This window comes from Lathamus discolor, chromosome 15 (assembly GCF_037157495.1).
Source record: "Lathamus discolor isolate bLatDis1 chromosome 15, bLatDis1.hap1, whole genome shotgun sequence".
Lineage (NCBI taxonomy): Eukaryota > Metazoa > Chordata > Aves > Psittaciformes > Psittacidae > Lathamus > Lathamus discolor.
In genome coordinates this window covers 310,426-331,570 of record NC_088898.1, presented here as the reverse complement: position 1 = coordinate 331,570, position 21,145 = coordinate 310,426, and the positions used below count along the sequence as shown (strand labels likewise).

Genomic DNA, 21,145 nt, shown 5'->3' with positions numbered 1-21,145 from the left:
ACAGCGCACGTAAAGCGTCCCACGACGCTTGTGGGGCTAAACGGGGAATGCTGTGGGGTTTTCCTTGGTTTTCTCCTATTTTTTCCCCGTGGGAGGTGGGGTGGTTTCCCTGTGCTGGGGATGAAAGCTCCCTCGGCCAAACGGAGGTGTTCGCAGCTCTGTGGGGGGGAATCCCCCGGTTCCATGAAGTGCTCCCCAGCCCCACGGGGGTGACCCGGCTCCACGGGGGGGTCACCCGGCTCCTCTCCGCTCTTCCCCCCGCGGTGACCCCGCGGTCGGGCTCGCATCCCGGCATCCCTGGTGGGGGTGCGGGGCTCGCGGGGGCCGCTCCGCGCCTGCCGCCGTCATTGGCGGCCCCGGCGGCGCTGGGGCGCGGGGCGGGGAGGGGGGAGCTCCCCCGCGGAGCCGCGGCTGCGGGCCCGGCCATGTGCCGAGCGCAGCTGCTGCCGGCTCCGCTCCGCGCCGCAGCCCGGCCGCGTCCGCGCCGCGCGGGTTCGTGTCCGTAATTTCCTAATCGCTTCCGACTGTTTCTGGCTGGCGCTGGCGCTCTCCGGGGAGAGGCTTCGGGAGCCGCGGTCCTCACCTGCGAGATCCGGCACAATTCCCCCGCTGAAGGTAAGCGAGGGAGAAAGGGCAGCGGCGCGGGGGCTCCGGCACCGCGCAGGCACAGGCGCCGCCGGTCCCCGGGCTCCTTGCTCCCGGCTCTCGCCGCACCGGGGTCCTTTGCGGCGCTTCTGCCCTGTTTACCTCTCTCCCACCACCCCTCGGCGCATCCCGAGCCGCCGCTCGGCAGCGGCGGGAGGGCTGCTCCGCGGGAACCGGCGGAACCCGCGGGGATGCCGGCGAGGGGGAAAGCAGGGACAGCCCCGGCTGCGAGAGCTGGGGCTGGGAAGGGATTTGGAGCGGGGTCAGAGCGAGCAGGGGATGGAGAACTGCACAGCATCTGCTCCCCGACAGCCGGTCTCAGGGAGACTGGGCAATTCCCCCTGCCTTAGACAAGGATGAAAAATACCAGGGTGCTCCAGCCTTGGTTTTCCCTCGTCCTACAGCATCTTCAGTTTCCAAGCCATGCCTACGAAGGAGGTCATGAAAGCCTCTCTCACGGATGGGGTAGGAAAGCTGTCCCCATCCCCTGGCTTGCCTGAGTTACATCCTTCTCTGCCCCAGGGACGGCTTATCCTTTGCACCGCCAGCATGGGGCTGAAAGCGAACATTCTTGATAGCCTGTTTGGGCATCTCACCATTTGTTTCTGTCTTGTGTCCTGGCTCCAAAGGACATTGGAACCCCCCATTCCATCCAGAGGGGTTTGTAGAGACCATCCCAGCCCCAGGTTAGGCATCAAACCACCCAGCTCTCTCACACACAGTGAAGCAGTGGTAATGGAGAGGACTCCAGGTTGAATGTGAGGAAGGCAACAGCACAATTATCTGTGGGCTGGGTTTTATCACTATTTCATTAATGCAGCAGCTGTCCAGGTCTGTGCTTTCCAAGGCTCATGGATGTTGTTCAGGACACTGAAGGTAGTCTGCGGGCTCGGGGGGAGGCTGTGGGGGGGAGAGAGAAATCCCCCAGGGAAGATGGCTTTTCATTTCCTCGTATCGCCTGGTTTCAGACAGGATTATTTATATTTGACATAACAGATCACCAAACCTGGAAGGCAGTGGGGGTGTGCTCATACTCATTAAGGTAGACAGTTTTCTGACAGAATAAATTAAAGGTAAGAGAAGACTGCACTTTGAGGTTCAACAGATTGTCTCCTAGCCTAAAATGAGCAGTGAAATCAGCATAAGACCTAGGAGGTAAAATCATGAGCTTCAGTCTTTCGTGACGGATGTCTGTCATTTTAGGAACCCTGGTGGATATCCCAGTGTTTAGAGTGCAGACAGTGCTCCTGGGTGACCTCGACTGAGCAAACAAACCCAATGTGATGGGGTTTTGGTCACTGGGTTTGTCTTCACCGAGTAAGCATCGAAATTGCAATACCCCTAAGGGAAAACAGTTTGCACAAATTGTGTGCGACCCTGTGGGTGCCTGAGCTGCCCCCCACACCTGTATTTAGGCTCCTGCCTCTTGCAATAGTGTGTGAACAATGGAAGGTTGTTTGCAGTCTTTCGAGGTTGGTTTTTGTCTTGTCTGAACTGAGCAGGAAGATGTGTTATGGCTGTCAGGTGGTGAAACGAGACTTCAAACACCTTAAAGACTGTGCAGCTGTAATTAGAAGTGAGCCGTGAGCCTCCTTCCTCTGCGTGTCAGGATTTCTGTGCAGGATGATGACAGGAATGGTGCTGGTGCTCAGTAGATACAAAATCCCCTGCAAAGTGACTGATGTTGATTTATCATCCCTCGGTACATTGGTTCTCGCTTAGGAAGGATAGGGGGATGTGAGGTTAAAGGAAGGAAATAGCAGTAAAAATACAGCTAGCTCTTAAATACCTGTGCCTACCTGAGCACGAGTTGCAGGACGTTGCCAGCCCCATGGTTACTGGATGGCTCTCCACTGTGTTTCAGTCTGTTTTCCAGCAAAGCCTGGATCCTTCTCTCACGTCTCCTGATCCTTTTCCGTTGCAACTGCAGCAGTCCCTAACCCCTCATGTAGGTGACACGAGTCAAGACTGAAGGTTTGGTCTCATGGGCTTTGCAATCTAAGGAGACCATGTTCAGAAGTGACCAAGTGACAGCAGACCCTTTTGCTGTCAGTGGCATGTTGACCCAACTTTATCTAAAGGCATTCCCATGTCTAAAGCTGATTGACACCCACAGACCCTGCAGCCGTACCTGAACACTCCCTTAGAAGCCTTTCAAAGTTCTTCTGGGCACCAGATTCAAAGAGACAAAGGAGTTTAATTCCCTCAAGCATTTAATGCAGCGCAGAGAGCTCAGCTGCATTCTCGCAGGCTGAAGAAGTCTGTGCCCCGATCTTTGGGCACATCAGGGGACATCCTCAGTGCCCAGTACATGGGTCAGTGAGGGTTTTGCCTAACTCAGACCTTTCCATGTGGCTGTGCAGTGTCTGGCTGCATTAGTGCTGGTGTAAGAAATGGAGATGACTTGGTACCTTCTTGCTCGCTGTGTTCTTGTACCTGGCTGTCATGTTGTCATGGATATGGATAAGGACGTGGCCAGTGAAGAGGTGCTTGTTGCTGGCAGGCCTCCTGCAGCCACAGCTTGTGATGCAGCTTATAACATCGAAGAAGTGCAGGGAAGGGATGGGCAGAGGTGGCAGGTGTTGGGGCTGAGCTTGCCACTTGTTCTCATTCTAATTTACACTTCTTCCCATGACGTTGTCTCCTTCTGTCCTTGTGATCTGATTTATTACAGTAGGCAGAGTTTGTTCACCCTTGGCCTGAGAAAAAGGCACATCTCCTAGCCCCACAGATTGCAGAGGGATGACAAATAGATTGGGTGATGGATTCTGACCCTCTTCAGACCTTTCAGATCTCAGCTGAGGCCAACCTGGACAAGGCTGGGACCTCAGGAACCTGTGATTCCCACGAGAACAGCCCTGAACGGAGGTCAGCTGGAAAGGCTGAAGAATAAAATTGAGAGTCATAATAACATTTTGAACCTCCTTGGACACTTCTGTCCCTGGAAAGCTTAATAACAGCCATGACCCATTAACAGCAGTTCAGGACACCAGAGGGAGGCCCTGGCTCCCATGGACCGTGCGGTTCTCAAGATGCCTGTGTCAGAGGCAGCTCAAAAGGGGGGACAGGAGCCGAGCTGCTTTAGGCCGAAGTCACACACCAGCGATTGTGCCCTGTCCTACGTGGCCCAGAGTGCAGATTTCTCAGTGCGGTTGGAGGGCAGTGGTGTGAGCTGCAGCCTGGGACGCTGCTGCTGGGCATCTCCCTGGTGCTCTTCTGGGCAGGCCACAGAGTGGAGACAAGCGATGAGCCAGGGGCTGGAGCAGTTCTGTTCACCCACTTCGGGCAGAGATTTATCGTGCCCATTGAAATAAGCACCTGTGTTGGGTCAGAGCTGGTGTTTGTCTTCATGCAGAATAAATGGCACTGAGACATCTTCCCCCAGTCTGCCTGGCCATGAGGCAGCTCAGCCTCTCCTCTGTGCCTCCAGTGCTTCTCTCCCCACCGCTGACCTGCAGGACATGTGCCACAGGCAGCAGCTCTCACTCAGCACAGCAGCAGGGGAGCTCTGCCCGATGCAGTGCAGGAGCCGCTGGAGGGGCTGAGGTGGAGGCACAGGCAGCTCTGCCACCCTGGGACCATCTCTGAGCTTTGGTCAAAGAGACAGAAACTTGTCACATTCTCCCTACAACACCATCTGACATCAGCCAAGCAATTTGCCTGTGGTGTGTTTCCAGAAATAGTCAGGCCTATGGTAGACACGGTTGACATCTGGATGCATTACTGTTGCATTCAGAAACATGCAGTAAACAAGACAGGGTCTATTGTTTAAAGGTCATTTCAAAAGACTCCTGGCAAGTTGTCTGGCTGTGCAATGGGTAAAGCCTTAATGGCACTGTGCTAATTGCCTTTTTCTAAAGGATGTTTTAGAGGAAAGCTAGCAGAAACCTAAAAGCAAGTCTCAGCCCACCCTTGCCAGGCCAGCGACCTGATCCAACCTGAAAACAGGAGGAGATTTTCTTTTTACTTCAGTACTGGGCGGATGAAGCCAGGGAAATGTGTGCCTGGCTGTGGGGAGCACAGGCGGGGGACGTAGAGGGGACCACCAGCAGTTCAAAAGTGAAAACCAGCCTGAGATCAGCATAATAGGGCAGCAGGGCTCACATCAGCAGGGAGGGCGAGAGAAGGAGTCCTCCCTAGGGCTCTGAAAAGAAAAGGAGTATGAGCAATGGATAGAGCAGGTGGTGCTGAGCACCTGAGCAGAGGGCGGGCAGCTCTGCAGGGAGAGGGAGGCTGCAGCACTCGAGGCCGCTGTAGGCGACACTCTGCAGCCCACACCTTTATTCATCGTGGCCCAGCCCAGCCAGCAGCCCCTTTACACACGAGGGAAAGGAGGGCAAGTGAATTTTCGTCAGAAGCTGAGTGCCAGCATCATCCCCTTCCCTCGCTCAGGTGCCGGATGCTGCTCACACGTGGCAGGAGGGAAGTGACGTGACTTCGCTGTCACTCACACTGGCTTTGCATCTGCACCCACTCCTGGCAGAATGAGCTCCCAGCTCTTACTTCGGCCCCAGGCAAACACAGTCGGTTCTCACCACTGGGTTCATGCCCTCAGAGGGCCATGATGGGGAGGAAAGCGAGTCACTGGTTTTGTCTGCTTGAGGTGGGGGAGATCAGAGGGTGCCCGTGGAGTCCTGGAGCCAACCGGAGCGCTCTGCCCGCAACAGGACTGGCTCCAGCTCTCCTGTGCCTCACCCAGTGCTGCCGTGAGGCTGTGTCAGCGCTGCGGAGCGCCCCGGCAGTAGGTGCCAGCTCAGGGATGCTCAGGGGTGTTCAGCAGGGCTCAGGGATGCTCAGGACATGCACAGCCCAGCCTGCCTTCTCCCTCCTGTTCGTTTGCCAGTGCTCCTGCCCTGCCCTCCCGTGGGTCAGCCACTGCTCCTGTTTTGCAGCACAGTCCTCTTCTTCCTTCCTTTGCGAGATACCCATTACAGAAAGCGTAGGTGCTGCAATAACCAGCGGAAGCTGCAGCCTGCAGAATCGGCTTGGGTGAAAAAGCTTGCAGGTCTTTTTTTTTCAAATTGCTGCCAAACTCCAGCTTAGGCTTCTCAAGGCTGCCCTGGTTGGCCTCTCTTGGGCAGGGGATAAAGGAGATGATCTTCTTGTGGGGCAGGGGATGAAGTCCTCCATGCTGCCAGCTTTAGGTATGGCTTTGAGGCCACACTGTGGTTTTTCTCCTGGTACAAGTTCATCAAAGGGTCTGAGCGGCAGAAGCTCATAAGCTTATTATATTGGGGGCATTGCAAGCAGTGGGCATGCCCCACAGCTGGGATTTCCTCCCTTTCTGCTGGAGGGAGCTCTTAGCAAACTGGGAGAAGTCCTTTGAGGTTTCACTTTTTCCTGTGTGGAGCAGTCCCTTGTCCCTCAGCTGCCTGGAAACCTAGGCTGGACCATGTGAACAAAAGTGGCCTTGTGTAGCACTGCCTGTTCTGCCCATACCTGCGGAGCTGGCATCAGTCAAAGCCAGGCTGTCTCTTTACTCACAGAGAGGTTTGGGCTGTTTGAGATCAAAGGGGAAAGCACACCAGCATTAGTGACGGGAAAGCGGCTGCCTGGGGGAAGGTGAATACCCGGGTTGCGGGGTGATCCAGCTGCTTGGAAACCCTCTGGGGACCACTGCAGCCTCCTGATGGATCCAGAAGTCATTGTCCCCCCGACCTCTCTCCAGCTCAGGTCACTTCAATTGAAGTGGATCAAAATGTTTTGAGGTTCAGACTCGCAAACCGGCCCCAGTCACAACAGGGAGATGTCAGACTTTGCTGCAAAAGCTGGTGCATGGGCTCCACGGATGCCGGTGCTTTGTGGTGAAGCAGGAATGTGCCGGGAGACAGGGAGTTCACAGGCAAGTGTCAGATGAGTCCCCAGCAGCTGTGTTACAGCCTGCAAGTCACAGCACTGCTAAATCATCCCCCCGTGTTTCCTGTGAGAACTTGCCTACAAAGAGCTTTGCTCATTGTTATTCCCAATATTCCACCTTCTTTTCTCCAGATTGTTTGTTCTTTTCCCTAGAAATCAGTTCAGTATTTCTGAGGTGATGGGCAGGGACAGTGCAAACCCATTGCCGAGCTGCTGCCCTGGAACCTGCGTTCGCTTCCCCATTTAAGCAGTGATATTGCTTGGGCTTTACCATGCAGTTTACATCTGTATTCTCTTTGCTTTTGGTGTGGATTTGTTTTAAGACCTGTTGTGGATCGTCTTGCTTGAGCTCTGGCAAACCATTAAGTCTCTCCTTTATGAGTTGCCTGCCCCCATAGCTGGATTACAGCCTGTGCAGTGCTGGGAGGTTCTCCCTGACGGGCCTGCCTGCATTACCCTGCAGGCATCAGGGCTTGTTCTTCCTGCTGGTTTCCCACCCTGGAATGAACAGAACCACACCATGCAGGTTGTCACTCTTTAGCTGCACAATGTACGTGAGTTACATAGTGAGACATGGTGCCTTTTGTGTCAATTTGAGTTAAACTCCCGCCTGGGAAGAAAATGCAGTGTGGAGGCTGCCAGAGGCTTGCTTTTGAGCAAGGGCCACAGTGCCCCAGCCGAGGAAATGCACAGCCTTGTTGTTAGGGATCTCTCTGTCTCCTCTGCGAGCCAGTGCAAGCAGGGATTTACAGGGATGCAATTCATAAGGCTCTCATGTGGAAGGAAAAGGAGGTGTCTTGGTTTGATTGGTGTTGCCTGCTGGGTAGCTAAGCCCTGGGAAGATTAGTGGTGGGATCTGGGGAAAATAGCCGTGCTGTGAGAGTGGGAGCGGAGTTGGGAGGGAAGGATAATACATGTTGATATGGGTTTGCTATTAGGAGAATTCTGTGGTTTTATTGTTATATTACACAAAGGAGGGGCTGGGATAGTAATTCTGGATCATGAGTGGGATGCTCTGACTGTGCTGCGCAGGGTAAGTTTGGTGGTATCCCTCCAGCCAGGGCTCGATGTGATATCCCATGGGCAGGAGTCACCCCTGAAAGACAAGCATAATATGTGTGCAATTAATATTAGACAGTCCCAGCTTGCTGCTTGTGATCCACAGCAGTACGGCTTTACTGTCTTCTCAAGAGTTATTCCTGATTCTCACAGGAGCTCGTGGGAGCAGATTCAGCCCACAGAAAGTGGGGTTTTCTTGGTTGCACATATTTTCCCTTGTGTTTCTGCCATCACATCTTTGTTTTTGTTGTATTTTTAAACAAAACAGCATAGGTTATAGAAAACACAAGACTGTGATACCAGTTTCTGAGAAACCAAGCACTGATCTTACTTGCTTTCTGGGTACCTTTGTAAATCATGTGTTATGTTGTTGAATGTTAGGATTGACAGACAAAAGGTTGGTCTTTAAAACACTGTCTGACTTGATTGGTGGTGAATATAAAGCATGAATTTTGCTGGGCTGTGGCAGTGCTGTTGACCTTAGAGGATTAGAGTTGCCCAGGCTCAGAGATGCTGGCATGTTCTTGCTATAGCCAGGGCTTGGATCTTGCTCAAAAAGGGAATACTTCCGAACATGAACACAGATGAGAACACTTGCAGGAACCTGAAAAGACGTGCTTTGTTTGGTAGGAATGCTGACATTGCCTGTAACCTGCACATCACAACCTAGTGCAGTTTCACCATATCCTAATTCAACCCACCAGAAGCACCCCGTGCTCGCAGCAGGAGCTGCCAGGCCCTTTGCTGTCAGGCCCAGGAGCAGAGGCAGCCAGGCTGCAGGGTGTTTTATTAAACAGGCCAGTGCTTTAGGCAGCAGTGAATATATTCCCAGTTCCCAGAGGAGACCTGTGGTCTCTCCAACCTTGAGAGGCGCATCTCCTGCAGGCAGAGCTCTAGCACAAGTCGGGCACCTGGTTTTTGATGGGCTCTGGTCTGCCAAAGGGCACTCGCAGGCTCAGGGCACATTTGCAGGTCTGGGTAAGACTAAAACTTCAGGTTTCTGTATGGTTTGCCATTGAGGTGGGCTGTTAACAAAGCGCTCCTTGTGGCGCTACAGCATCAGCATCTGATGTCTGGGGGTGATGTCCAGAGAGCTCAGAACATCAGCATAGGTTCAGTGAAAGGTTTTGATGCTTTGGTTATGAGCTCCCAGTTCATCACAACTACAGGGTTAGCTCTGTGGCAAAAAGCAGTATTTAACAGTACAACATACCCAATTCCCAGTGCGTTCAAGCAAGCACATCCAGGAAAAGTGAGCTCACAGTGCAAGTAGAGAATGGTGAAATTCAGCTGGGATTCATAGGGTGGAGCGGGGAAGTGCTGGTGTGTGAGTCTCCTCTTGCTTTCCAGGACAGATGGAGCCATTTCTGCATGACCGGGGGTTTAGTGATTTGATATTGCTGGCTGCAGGGAGCACATCGCATCCCACTGCAAGAAGAGTTGCTCTTGGTTCCCTGCTCTGTCCACGCTCCAGCAAGGCCAAGGAAGGGCTCAGATGCTCAGGGGTGATTCACACACTGGTCTGAGGCTTGGCTTTCAAAGAGGAGACACTTGATGTTTTCTAGTCCTATGAGTGCTGCAAGTCAGGCATCATTTAAGCAAGGAAGGCAGAAACTGCAGCCTGCTGGGGAAGCTGCAGGCACTGATCTGCCGCCGACACAAGGAGCTGGGGAGAGCAGAGCCTGACATGTCTGGCAGTGGTGGGAGCTCCTGCCGCCAGTCCTGGTGCCACTGGGTGCCAGTGGGAGCACTGCTCTGCCTCCTGGGGCTGGCAAGAAGGGAGCGTGCGGGAGCAAGAGCCACCGCATCGCTCCCAAGGGCCTCTCGCACAGGAAGGAGTCATTTCAAAGACAGGGCTTGCATCGTCCTGGTGCCGATGCTGGGCAGGAAGACCCATTATGTGTGTTTTGATTTCTGAGAGATGCTGCCCTGGGAACAGTCAAGATTTCAAACATCTGATCCCAGCAGCTCTGTTAAACCCAAGTGCTTTTGAGTAGAACAACTTGTGTGGTGTTTCTGATTCTTTATTAGCCTTACGATGGTCTTCAGCTGAGCAGTATAAATTACTCTTTGTTTTCTTCTTTTTTGCACATCATTTTGTTGTTGTAGGTTTGTTTTTTTCCTCCTAGTTTGATCTTTCATTCTCTCATCTCCCAGGAGAAGCTGTAACAGAATTAAGGTGCAGAAAAAGGATAATTTACTGGAACTGGCTCAGTGTAAGTTGCTAAGATTCTGAAAATTACCCTCCCAGACAGTCTGTACAAATTCCCCTGATGCAGCAATGATAAATCCTTCCTAAAAAGGATAACATAAGGAGATTTTACTGCCTGCAGGGAAACTCCTGGTCACAAGCAATGAGGAAGCCCTTTGCTTTCTTGTTCATGACCAGAGTGGTTTGCAAATGCATGTGTCCTTCTGCGTGAGTCGCGGTGCTGGCCTAAGTGTGTGTTTTTTGTACGAGGCATGGATAAGAAGCAAGGCAAACCCCAGGTCCCCAGGTCCTATGGGCAGTGACTCCATTGGCAGCAGCACAGGTTCACTGCTTGTGCTGGCTCCTGTCTCTCTGAAGTCCAACCCTGGGAGCATCATGTGGGCAGTAGTTTAAATGAAGTGATTTTGGCCCCTGACCACATCAAGGGGCATGCAGGTGTGCGCCTCACTCACTGTGCAGACAAGGGGGGGCTGTGAGGGCTCCTTCCCTCCTTTCCTGCAAATGCAGCCCGTGCCCCATCCAAGCGATGGGGCAGGCAGGGCAGGGAGCACAGCACTAGTGGCAGTCTCACATCCTGGTCCTTAACATTTAGCTGTTATTTCTAGAATCACTGAGCTTTCTCTCTCCTCACTTCTTTATTCATGCACCATGCTGCCTTGTATGGCTGAAGTGGGAAAAACACTCTGCTTGCTTCTCATTACATGGGTTGAACCTGAGTCTTTGCCAGAGGGATGTAAAGCTGTAGCTATGGAAACTATGGAAGCTCCCTTCCCCTTTTTGTGATGTTTTTTCTTGAGGCAGCATCATGCATCCCCGCTGGTGCCGGCTGGAGCTGCTGGTGCTGGGTGGTTGTGGAGGCAGCTCTCAGGAGTCACCCGGTTCACACAGGGTGCAGGGACTCTGTCACGAGGGCAGAGGAGCTCATGAGGAATAGGCAGGTTGCATGGAGAGGCAGAGCCCCAGGGCAGCTCAGGAAACAGCACGTGTCAGAGGGGTGCTGGTCCCCCTCCTGCACCTTAGTGTGGTGGGATGGAAGGAGGTCCCTGGAGCTGTCGGGTTGCTGCACTTCATGAGCATCAAGGAGATGGTGCTCCCATCTCAGGAAATCCTGAGCAATGAGAGTGAGTTGTGCAGCTGCAAGGATTTCAATCTGCTGAAGCTCTTCTCATCCTGAGGAGCTGTGTTTATACCTCTTGGAAATGCAGAGCTGCTGGATTTACTGCTTACTCCCAGCCCCTGGCTGATGGATCATCTGCATCTCAAGACATCTACAGGAACCACCAGGTCAGATCTGGGACTCATCCTTCCCAGCCTCTGATGTAAGGGGTGGAGGAAGAGTGGAACTGACCCCAGCTCGCTGCTTATCTGGTGCTGGCCTGATATCTGATAAATTTCAAGCAACGGCGCTTCAAAAGCAGAGCCTTAACCAGCCCAGGGCTCGGTATCCCTGTCTGTAAAATGGGCATTGGCATGGCAATGCTTTCCCTCTTGGCGGGGTATTGCTTCGTTTGCCAGAGCCAGAGGGGAGCTGGGGCCCGAGGCCCAGGGCTGAGCTGGGCTTTAGCTGAGATACTGCACAAAGGCTGGTGCACAGCGGGCTGCTGCTCCTGGTGCTGTGCAGGCTGCTGCGCGGCTTTGTGGCTGCCTGGGCCAGAGGCTAAAAGGCACGGACACAAGCTTCGAAGCACGTAGTGTTTCTAATAGCACAGGACCGAATCCCAGCGGGGCTGGCTCAGTCCGTCCCCCGCAGGCCAGTCGCTGCAGTGTCTCCCGTAGGAATGGGGCTCCGTGCAGGCGCTGCTGCATGGCCGGAGCCTGCAGATCTTGAGCTAAAGCAGCCGCTGCTGGGGAGGCCACCAAGAGGGCGGCCGCGTCTGTTGCTTTGCGTGGCCATCAGAGGGTACCCGGAGCCTGCACAGTGTCCCTGGCCCCTGAGACTTGTCCCAGGACCACAGTGATCGGGAGTGCCAGACTCACCGCAGCGGGGGCCGGGAGGCAGCTCCAGTGCCCAGCCAGGGCTGGAATCTGCCAGGAGCTCCGCTGGTGACTCTGGATCTCTCCTCATCCTCGTGCCCCACCAGCCGGGGCTGAGCCGTGACACCCTGCCCTCCAGGTGTCTGCTGAGAGACGGGACAGCAGGAAAGCTGCTGTGAGCTGCTGGGGTAAGGCACCAGGTGCCTCAGGGCTCCTCTGGCTGTGCTGGGCTCCTGGGGCAGCAGCGGCTGGTTTTCAGCCTGAAGAGTTTTTAAAATCCAGGTGAATGGAGCAATTTTGGAAAGAGTTGCTCTTTCAGGAGAACAAATTCCTTTTTTCCGCCTTCAGTGCATCGTTTCAGCAGCATTTTGTAACAGTTAAGGCTTTTTGATCTTTCTGTGGGCGCTTCAGCAGACGGTGCCTTGCTGGGGGCTGTGCTGAGCTCTCCCGAGGGATGCTGATGGAGAGGGAGTGATGCCTGCTTGGTGAATTGGGCAGGAAAATGTACTGATCAGGAGTCAGAGTTGTTGTTAGCTCTCAGTAAGCTAACCCCAGCTTTTCAGGTTGGCCAGGGGACATTTCCAGTCCCTGGGATGGGCTGATGGGTGCTCCCCATGCTGACTTATTTCCCACTCTGCAGTGATTGCAGTAGCTTATCTCAAGCTGCTAATACCAAACCCTGCTCTCTCTGATGCTGCGATCTCAGGCTGGCTAACCCGTAATTCAGAAGGTGATTAAGTGATGCAGAGCCTTTCTTTTTTCTTTTCTGGGTTGTTTTGTTTTATTTTGAAGGAGTTTAGGCCGCTTATGTGTGTTTGGGATTATGGCCTGCTTGCCAGCTAATGGATGGAAATAATTCCTGGTACTTAAGCAGAATGTGAAGCAGAAAGGTGGGACTGGGGAGGTTAAAACCGTCTGGTGTGGTTTGACAGCAACTCTCAAATCCTGACAGCCCCTGCGGCAGTTCACTGTGTGCGGGTTCGACCTGAGGTGAGTCCATCACATCTGGAGCAGCTCCTTCCTTGTGCCTGGGTTTAGGGCTTACCCCTCCTGGGCAGATGACAGTGCAGGCTGGTGTTTGGTGATGTACTGCTGGGCAGCACCAAATCACTAGCATCCCTGTTGATGCTTTTTAGGATGTAACTGTATGGTTTTACAGCGAGTCAGAAGAGCAGAGCAGGGTGAGCATACTCTGCCTTATTCCAGGTGATGCGGAACTGTCCACCGACACCTCCTCTAGTACCTCTGCGGCAAGATAGCAGCACCTTCAGGTGGCCCCAGGGGCACTGGAAGGGGAAGCACTGTCCGGGTAAATGAGCATTTTCCCCATCCCTCCCCAGCAGCACTGCTGCACTCTGTTCAGCATCTGAAGTCATTGAAATTCACGCCCGCAGTTGTGCCTGAGAAGCCTCAATGCCACTTTGATGAGCTGTGCAAATATTATTTTTCATTAGGCATGATTTGGTTGTATTAAATGACATTATTGCCTCGTCACTGCAGAGCACAGACACCCTCTCGCGTGCTGCTGGGGCCAGCATCCTCTAGATTGATGCTCTTTGAAAGCAGCCTGCTCAAGTGTGCTCACTAAGAGCTAATCTCTGCTTCAAAAACTAATAATGGCAATTGGTGGGAGGGGATCCTTAATTGTCCCAAGAAACTTCTGCTTTTTTTAAGCTTCAGGAAAACCCAAACCTGCGAGTGGCAGTGGCTGTGTGATGTATCTCCCGAATAGCCTGGGCCTCCTTTGCTGGGTTTCATTGCTGATGAACTGCTCTGGCAGTGCCACCACTGGCAGGGACACCTGCAGGGGTATGTGCGCGGTGTGTCCTCACCAGCTGGAAGGGGCTGATACAACTTACCAGAAAAGCAGTGGCTTGCCTAGGAGGTTTTGGGCTGCCGTGTGATATTTAACTGAACAGTTTGGATTATAAAATTATGTGTTTTAATGATATATAATAATTATATCGGATGATAATAACAGACAAATGGAGCAGGTCACTGTGACATTTGAGCATTCGCATTCCCCATTGCAGCCCAGGCATCACACTGCTCTGAGAGCACAGGGCAGCTTTCTGGCTGTAAGGGCTGAGCTGAGAATGGGCAGAGGAGTAGTTTCTGGCTGGAGTTTATCATGGGATGTGATTGATGCAAATACAGGGGTTACAGCCCTGTATCAGCCTGATGTGCGTCTTGCACTGGTCTGATGTACCTGCAGGCTTAACTCTCACTGCCAGGGCTCTAACCCCAGCACGAGGGCTCGCTGAGCCAGTGCCCAGAGAGAGCCCAGCTCTCGGCACCTTTCCCTGGTCCCCAGCACAGCCTCCCCAAGCTCCTGCCTGGAGGCGGCCAGGATCCTGTTCTGCAGAGCTCAGCAGTACGCTAGCAATGTCCTGTCTGCTGAATAATTTATCAGGCAGTGTGTACAGATTGCCTTTGAAATGTGCTGCTCCTGCTCTGGACATCAGCAGGAGCAAACACCTATTTTCTGGGTAGGGAAAGCCCCTACTGAGTGCAGGAGCTGTCTGGAAAGGACCAGTGTCCAAAAAGAGATGGGACGAGCACAGGCCCGGTGAGTACAGATAGGACAGAGCTGCTGGGATCCCCAAGGCATGTTCAGCACCCAGGAGGCCCAGTCTCCTATGGATGAACTTAGGAAATTGTGAGTAGCCTTCCCCAAACAGGGCACAGCAGGGAGGGAAGGGCAGTATGTCCATAGGATGCTCAAAAGAAACTTGGAGTACAGAGTGCCTGGAGATACAGCAGGTTCCACACAGGAAGTACTTGTGCTGAGATGGGGAAGGATTGATGAGACAGGTCTCATCTTGTCCTTGTCTTGAGGGGTGATAAGACGCTCTTGTTGAAGTGATGGGTCCGCAGGCACAGAGCCTCCCCTGCCCTTCCCCAGCCCCCCCATCAGTCCTGGCTGTTCAATTCCCTGCTGTTTACAGAGCATCAGCCCCCAGGCCAGGAGTGCTGCTGTCAGGAGGAAGAGGGAGAAAGCAAACAAAAGTGATGCAGGCCTTCTGCTCCAAGTGGTTCTCATATGGAAAGCCACCTCCCGTGCCTGCGTTTCTGGCAGCTGCCCTCTCTGCTGGCTCCAGCAGTGCGATGTCTTCGCTGGCACGCAGCCGATGGCGCCTAGCACCAGCTCTCATTCATTGACTGGGTAAGATTACAGGAACAGGGTAAATGCAGAAATAAGGCTGCATTTGCCACCAAACTGGTTTTGGATCCTAGTTTGTTTGCTTCTTTCCTACCTCCCAAGCTGCTGGCTGCTGGTGGGAAGGGGCTTTTCCTTCACACTGGTGCTCTCTTGGGTTTACCCTTGGGCAGAGCTGTGGCACTTCTGTGGTGGCACCAGAGGGGAAACAGGGAAGTGTGAGCCAGGCTCACACAGAAACTTTGCAGCATCAAGTGCTCACATCCAGCCTGCTCTGCCCTTGCCAGCTTATTATAGTGTGTTTTCTTGTCACTCTGTGCTGCCTGCACCCAGCTCTAGGCAGAAAGCTGCAGCAGCAGCTTGGGGAAGTGGCATCTCAGACATCGAGCATCACTCGTGTGCTCTCCCATTTCCCCGGCTTTTTGCTGAACTTTCTTCTGAAGTGGGACTTGGTCAAAAGTGTTGACATCATGAGTCATCGTGCATGGATGAGCTGGGAAATGGCCACATTGCCCACCAAGGGCAAGACCCACAGGGGTCGTGACTTTGGATGATTTCTCATCCCCCTTTTCCTCTCTGCATTATCAAGTGCTGTCCTGTGCCGTCCCATTCTCTGTTGCTCCTGAGAAGCTTTCTCCAGCCCCCTGGGTTGGGTTGTAGCATGTTAGGAAGGTCCAACAGTCCCTCATAGCCATGCCCAAGTGAAGGGGAGAGCGGAAACTAATGCAGTCCTGGCTCCTAGTGAACAGTGAATGTCTTCAGCCATGCAGGGACATGCAGGGAATGTCAGCAAGGAAAAAGGCTGCCAGTCTGGGACTGGAGCTGGTGTGAGCTCTGCTTGCGTCTCCTCCAGGCTGCAAGGAATAGGAAAGCCCATTTTCTTGCCCTCTGGGGTGTCCCAGCCCCTGCAGGGCAGCAGGGATGGTGCTGCTGTAGCTGCAGCAGTAGAAGCCCTGGCAAAAGCAGGCAGGTGATACAAGGGTTGTGTCTAAAGCCAAACAGCTCACCCAGGAGCAACCTGAAGCAGCCGTGCACTGGTGTTGGACCTGTCCTTTGTGCACTGGGAAATTAAAGCAGGCTGGGGTGCTGGGGAAGGAGGAAGCGTTGCACCCAAGCTCCTGTGTGCCCCGGCCAGTGCAGCAGCTCCCGGTAACCCCAAGAAGCACCATCCTGTCACCCTGCAGCGCTGGGACCACTTTCCTACAGCAAAGGGTTCCGGGGCTGGCAGCAATCAGCCTGTGCGGAGTTAACATCCCCCCACAGCCCCTTCCCTGCCGTCTGGCAGTGATGGAGAATGTGCTGGGGGCTGGATTCGGATGGGGCAGACGGGCTGGGGGCGTTCACTCATCTTCGGTAGCAGGAGGGCTCCTAATGTTACTGAGGGGGAGGAAGAAGCCAACCGGCCGTCTGGTGGGACCGCATCTCTCAGTGCCTGCATTCCTCATACCAGGGCTCCTGCATACTTTCTCCAAGACCACAGCGGATCTGCAAAGCACTTCCTTCTACCAGGATATTTATTACCAAATATATGAATCTGGGAGCCTGTGGAGCGTGAAATTAGGAACAAATGTAAAAAGGAGGTCTAGACAGGAATTGTTCTGCTTATGGGCCTCCACATGCTCTGCTTTCCTCGCCCTTTGCATGCTGAAGAGTTTAATGCTTCCAGGTACACAGCATTAATCAGACAAGTATGTTATGAGGGGATAAAAGAGCAAAATGCCTTGCTCTGTATGGAGCAGCGGCTGCGGTGCCACGTCCCCTGGCTGCAGCTGGACAGAAACAGGGAGCACTGGCTCTGCGCAGCCCTTGCTTGTCCCCCGGGCGAGGGAGCCGGGGCACGAGGTGCTGGGCAGTGATGGAGCGCACAAGAGACTGCAAGCCTGAGTTTGGCCTCCCCAGGGCCAGGTCCTGCGCCTGCCCTGCACTGCCCTGCCCTGGGCTCCGTGGCCACACTGTGATTGCGAACGGGAGCAGCCCACGGACGGGCATTTCCAGCTGGCTCTGCTGGGCCGGTGCATGTGCCCACAGTACCCGAGGGCTGCAGCCTTCATCCCTCTTTGAACAGGAATCAAAGTTTCCAAACAGGCAGTGCCCTGCTTTACAAACCCCCTGACTGCATTCCCCCCATGAGCCACCTCAGAGCATTTTGCCTGAGGAATGGGGCAGGATTTGGCCAGCACTTGCCCTGTGGCTGTGCTGCTCAAAGGCATTCAGACATCCTCATAAATTACCTTCCCTCCTGCAGCGCTGCTCAGCAGCAACATAAAATGTGATACTGCTTTATCCATTCAGCACTTGCCCAACTTTAGCAGGACATTAAGCGCCTGAAAATATGCCACAGATTTATTTTCTTTGGAAGCGAGTTAAATCTTTGACAGATACGGTTGCTTTTCCTCGGGTGCTGAGGTAATTTGGGTCTGGGATGACTGTTTTTTGTTTTAACCCGATAGCATGAGCTGGAGGCCAGCTTTGCTAAAGCACTTGTAGGGTAGGTGGTCAGGTTATGATTTTTCTCCTAATTTGTTGCTTCTCCTGCTCCCAGCCCAATGTTTGTGGCACCGAAGTGCTGCCAGAGCTTTAGCTGTGGAGGGATGCTGGTGTTAGTGCTGCTGTGTGCATCGCTGCAGGTGTGTGCAGGCAGGTCTCCCCAGCGGCTCCCCAAGCACCCTTCCTGTAGCAAAGAGCTTGGTCTTATTCTGTGTGGAGGGAAGGAAATTCAAGTTCTACGAGTCCTTGGGACAGGGATGCTCAGAGCAAGACCTGTGCTGGCACTGCAGGGCTCATGCACAGCGTCTGCCCTCTGGGGGAGACCAGCAGTGTCAGAAGCAGGGACCTTCCACCACTACCACTCTGTCAGCATGTGGATTCCTCTAAGGGACACTCCAAGGAGAGAAGGGTGCCGGTGGTACCCTAAAACACAAATATGGGGTGAGCTGAACCATAGTGTCTCGGTGATGCCCAGCACACTGTGTCCCAGATGCACATTTTGCTGTGGTGGGGTTGAACAGCTTGCCTGGGGCTGTCAGAAACATCATCCCGAGGTGTCCCACAGCCCCCCCAACACCGTGGCTTGGCCATGCTGAAGGCGAGGAGCTTGGTGCCTCCTGCAGCCAGCAGACACATCCCGGGAGGGGAGAGGCCTGTCCCTGCTGTCATTAAAGGCTCACTTAGCAGCTCCAGTTATTCCAAATTAAAATACCACATTGTTTTCATGGGGAAAATGGATTATAGGCTCAGAGAAAAATGTGTACAGCTCAGAAATCCTTACAGCAAAGCTTCTCCCATTGCTGAAGCTCACTGCCACCAGGCAGGAGCCGAGGGGGTGCCCTGTGTGCTGCTGGTGCTGGACTGAAGGTTTTATTTCCCCTGAGTCCTGCATGCGGAATAGCCTGATGTGACCCCAGACCTTCCGCTCACTCAATTCCTCACCCACTACATGAACCGGTTTTTATCCCCCTGCACCCCTAAGGTGGCATTTAGTGGGGATGGGGACTCCCTGATGGCTTTCACAGGCGCCCAGTGCCAGGATCTGACTTGATCCTGTCCATCACCTCCCACAGAGCCCTCCTGGTGGCCCTGAGCTGAGGGTTTGGGGAGCTGCATCCCAGTGCATCGCCCAGTGCCGGGCTCACCCTAACACACACACACACACACCCCCGCGCTCACTTTTGCAGGCTGTTAATGGAGAAGAGTGCGGATGACAGCCGGGACCGTGGTCATCACAGGTGGAATATTAGCGACTGTCATTTTGCTTTGCATCATCGCTGTTCTCTGCTACTGTAGGCTCCAGGTAAGGCTGGGGGACATATCCCCAGGGCTGCGGTGCTCCGGGGCTGGCACGCAGGGTCGTGCCCCGCAGTGGCCGGGTGGGAGGTTGGGGCGCAGCTGAGCCGCAGCCTCACGGGGCTGTCCCGTTTCAGTACTACTGCTGCAAGAAGGATGAGTCCGAGGAGGATGAGGAGGAGCCCGACTTCGCCGTGCACTCCCACATGCCGCCGCTCCACTGCAACCGCAACATAGTGCTGACCAACGGCCCTTCCCTCTACGCCTCATCCCCCTTCAGCAAGAAGCCGGCTCCGAGCCTCCCCGGCTGCCCCGGCTGCGGCCCCTACGAGCCCCCCACCTTCCTGCTGCAGGAGCCCCCCGAGGAGCTGCACAACGGCGGTGACCGCGTGAGCTACACATCTGTGAGCCAGGAGGACCTGGAGCTGCCGGTGAGCGTGGCCAACCTGCAGGCGCTCAACCCCAACCGGCTCTCGGCCATGCGTGAGGCCTTCTCCCGCAGCCGCAGCATCAGCACGGATGTGTGAGGAGCTGCTGCCTGCCGGCCCACAGCAGCACAGCCCCATCGCCACAGCAGCACAGCCCCATCGCCACAGCAGCACAGCCCCATCGCCACAGCAGCACAGCCCCATCGCCACAGCAGCACAGCCCCATCGCCACAGCAGCACAGCCCCATCGCCACAGCAGCACAGCCCCATCGCCACAGCAGCACAGCGCCCATCGCCACAGCAGCACAGCCCCATCGCCACAGCAGCACAGCGCCCATCGCCACAGCAGCACAGCCCCGTCGCCACAGCAGCACAGCGCCCATCGCCACAGCAGCACAGCCCCGTCGCCACAGCAGCACAGCCCCATCGCCACAGCAGCACAGCCCCATCGCCACAGCAGCACAGCCCCATCGCCACAGCAGCACAGCCCCGTCGCCACAGCAGCACAGCCCCATCGCCACAGCAGCACAGCCCCATCGCCACAGCAGCAGAGCAATTCATGGGAGAGTTTTGAAAAAGAAAGAAAATGGGAAAGAATTACTGTGTTTCTGCACTGTGTAGGCAGAGCCATGCTAAATGGTGGTACGGAAGGGTAGCAAGAAACCAAACCCAGTAGGGGAGCACGGGGAAGGACCATTGCAGCTGGGACACAAGGTTCTTTAGTGCTGTGTTGCATCTTTTTTCCTTTTATAAAGAGGATTTTGATATCGTGCATCCTTTAATAAACGCTCCCCCTCGCTGTTTGGCTGGCGTGCCAAGCGCTCACCAGCACGCGATGGGACACGCGGCTGGCTGCAAAATGGCTCATGCTGCGACTCAGCAGGCGCCTGCTGCCGGGCCGTGGGGACACTCTGCAGCCGACAGCGCGTGGCTCTAGTGCACATACACACTTATACACACACACATACACACCCCCCCCACATCCCATTGCAAAGCAGGGATCCTACTGCCCACTCCCCTGCCTCCCCTCCTGCACTGCTCCATAGTGCAGTCCTGCGTGTGTGTGTGCACAGCCCTGCCCCATGCCCAGCTCATCTCACACTCACGCTGGTTGTGGATTCCCAGGTGTGAGTTGCAGTCCCCTCAGGGTTATGATGGCCACTGGGAGCACAGCACTGCCCCTGGAGCCCCTGGGGCAGCCCCACGGCTCCCCAGTGAAGCTGGGCTGGGGAGGGTAGTTTGCAAACCCACTGCGTTACCTGGATATGGGAATAGCACATGGTGCAATTTCGGATGCAGGAATACACCCACAGCTGGCCTCTCCGAATAATCAGCATCCCTGCTCCAAATAATGAATCCCACATGTGACTTGTGACTGAGCTCTGAGCAAGCAAGACCATGACCATGTATGTGCCCACTCTCCTGCATGCACAAGTTTATATGCATTTGTAGGGTTTTTTTTAAACAAAAAAAGCCATGACACTTTCTGTCCATCCAGGAATGTGTTAAAACACTTCCAATTCAGGCAAAGACCCTATTTTGAATCTTTCCCCCAGCCCCTCCCCACGGCTGGGCAGCCCTGCCCAGAGCCACCAGAGAGGAGCCATGTCCCCTGCACTGATTGTGCAGTGTGGGGATGCTCCTGCTCTGGCTCCTCCTGTCTGCCTGGATTCCCCACTCCAGCCTCATGCCGCTGCCTGTTTGTCTGACCGACCACCCTCTTTCTCCTGGATCGTGCATTGTTCAGGTTAAAAGCACCGCGCTGGACCTGGGGATGGTGGTGGAGACCGGACTGGATGCAAAAGGACACTGACGGCCTCGGCTGTGCTCTGCACCAGCTCCTTTTTAATGATGCGATGGGAAGGAGAAGCTGCAGCTTCAGCCCCATCAGCTCCCGCGCCCCGTACGCACCCAGCTGGACCTTTTAACCACGAGGGTTTTTAATTCCACAGCCAATCTTTTGAAGTACGGGTCAGTCTTTGCAGATGAGCATCTTTGACTTTCTCGGGGGGGGGGTCTGTTGGGGGT

General features: G+C 54.4%; 1 protein-coding gene across 1 annotated transcript; it reads left to right on the top strand.

The window, feature by feature from the left end:
• The first annotated feature begins 410 nt into the window (after positions 1–410).
• FAM163B (family with sequence similarity 163 member B) lies at positions 411–19,446 on the top strand. The gene is made up of 3 exons (XM_065696162.1): positions 411–615; positions 18,581–18,696; positions 18,827–19,446. Exons 2-3 carry the CDS (start codon positions 18,604–18,606, stop codon positions 19,214–19,216), a joined length of 483 nt encoding a protein of 160 aa, XP_065552234.1. The 5' UTR covers positions 411–615; positions 18,581–18,603; the 3' UTR covers positions 19,217–19,446.
• The last annotated feature ends 1,699 nt before the right edge of the window (positions 19,447–21,145 follow it).

Excerpts from the sequence above, each read along its gene's own strand:
- FAM163B (XM_065696162.1), top strand. The coding sequence starts at position 18,604 with ATGACAGCCGGGACCGTGGTCATCACAGGTGGAATATTAGCGACTGTC. Across the intron at positions 18,697-18,826 it reads TCTGCTACTGTAGGCTCCAG|TACTACTGCTGCAAGAAGGA; the intron begins GTAAGGCTGGGG and ends GTCCCGTTTCAG.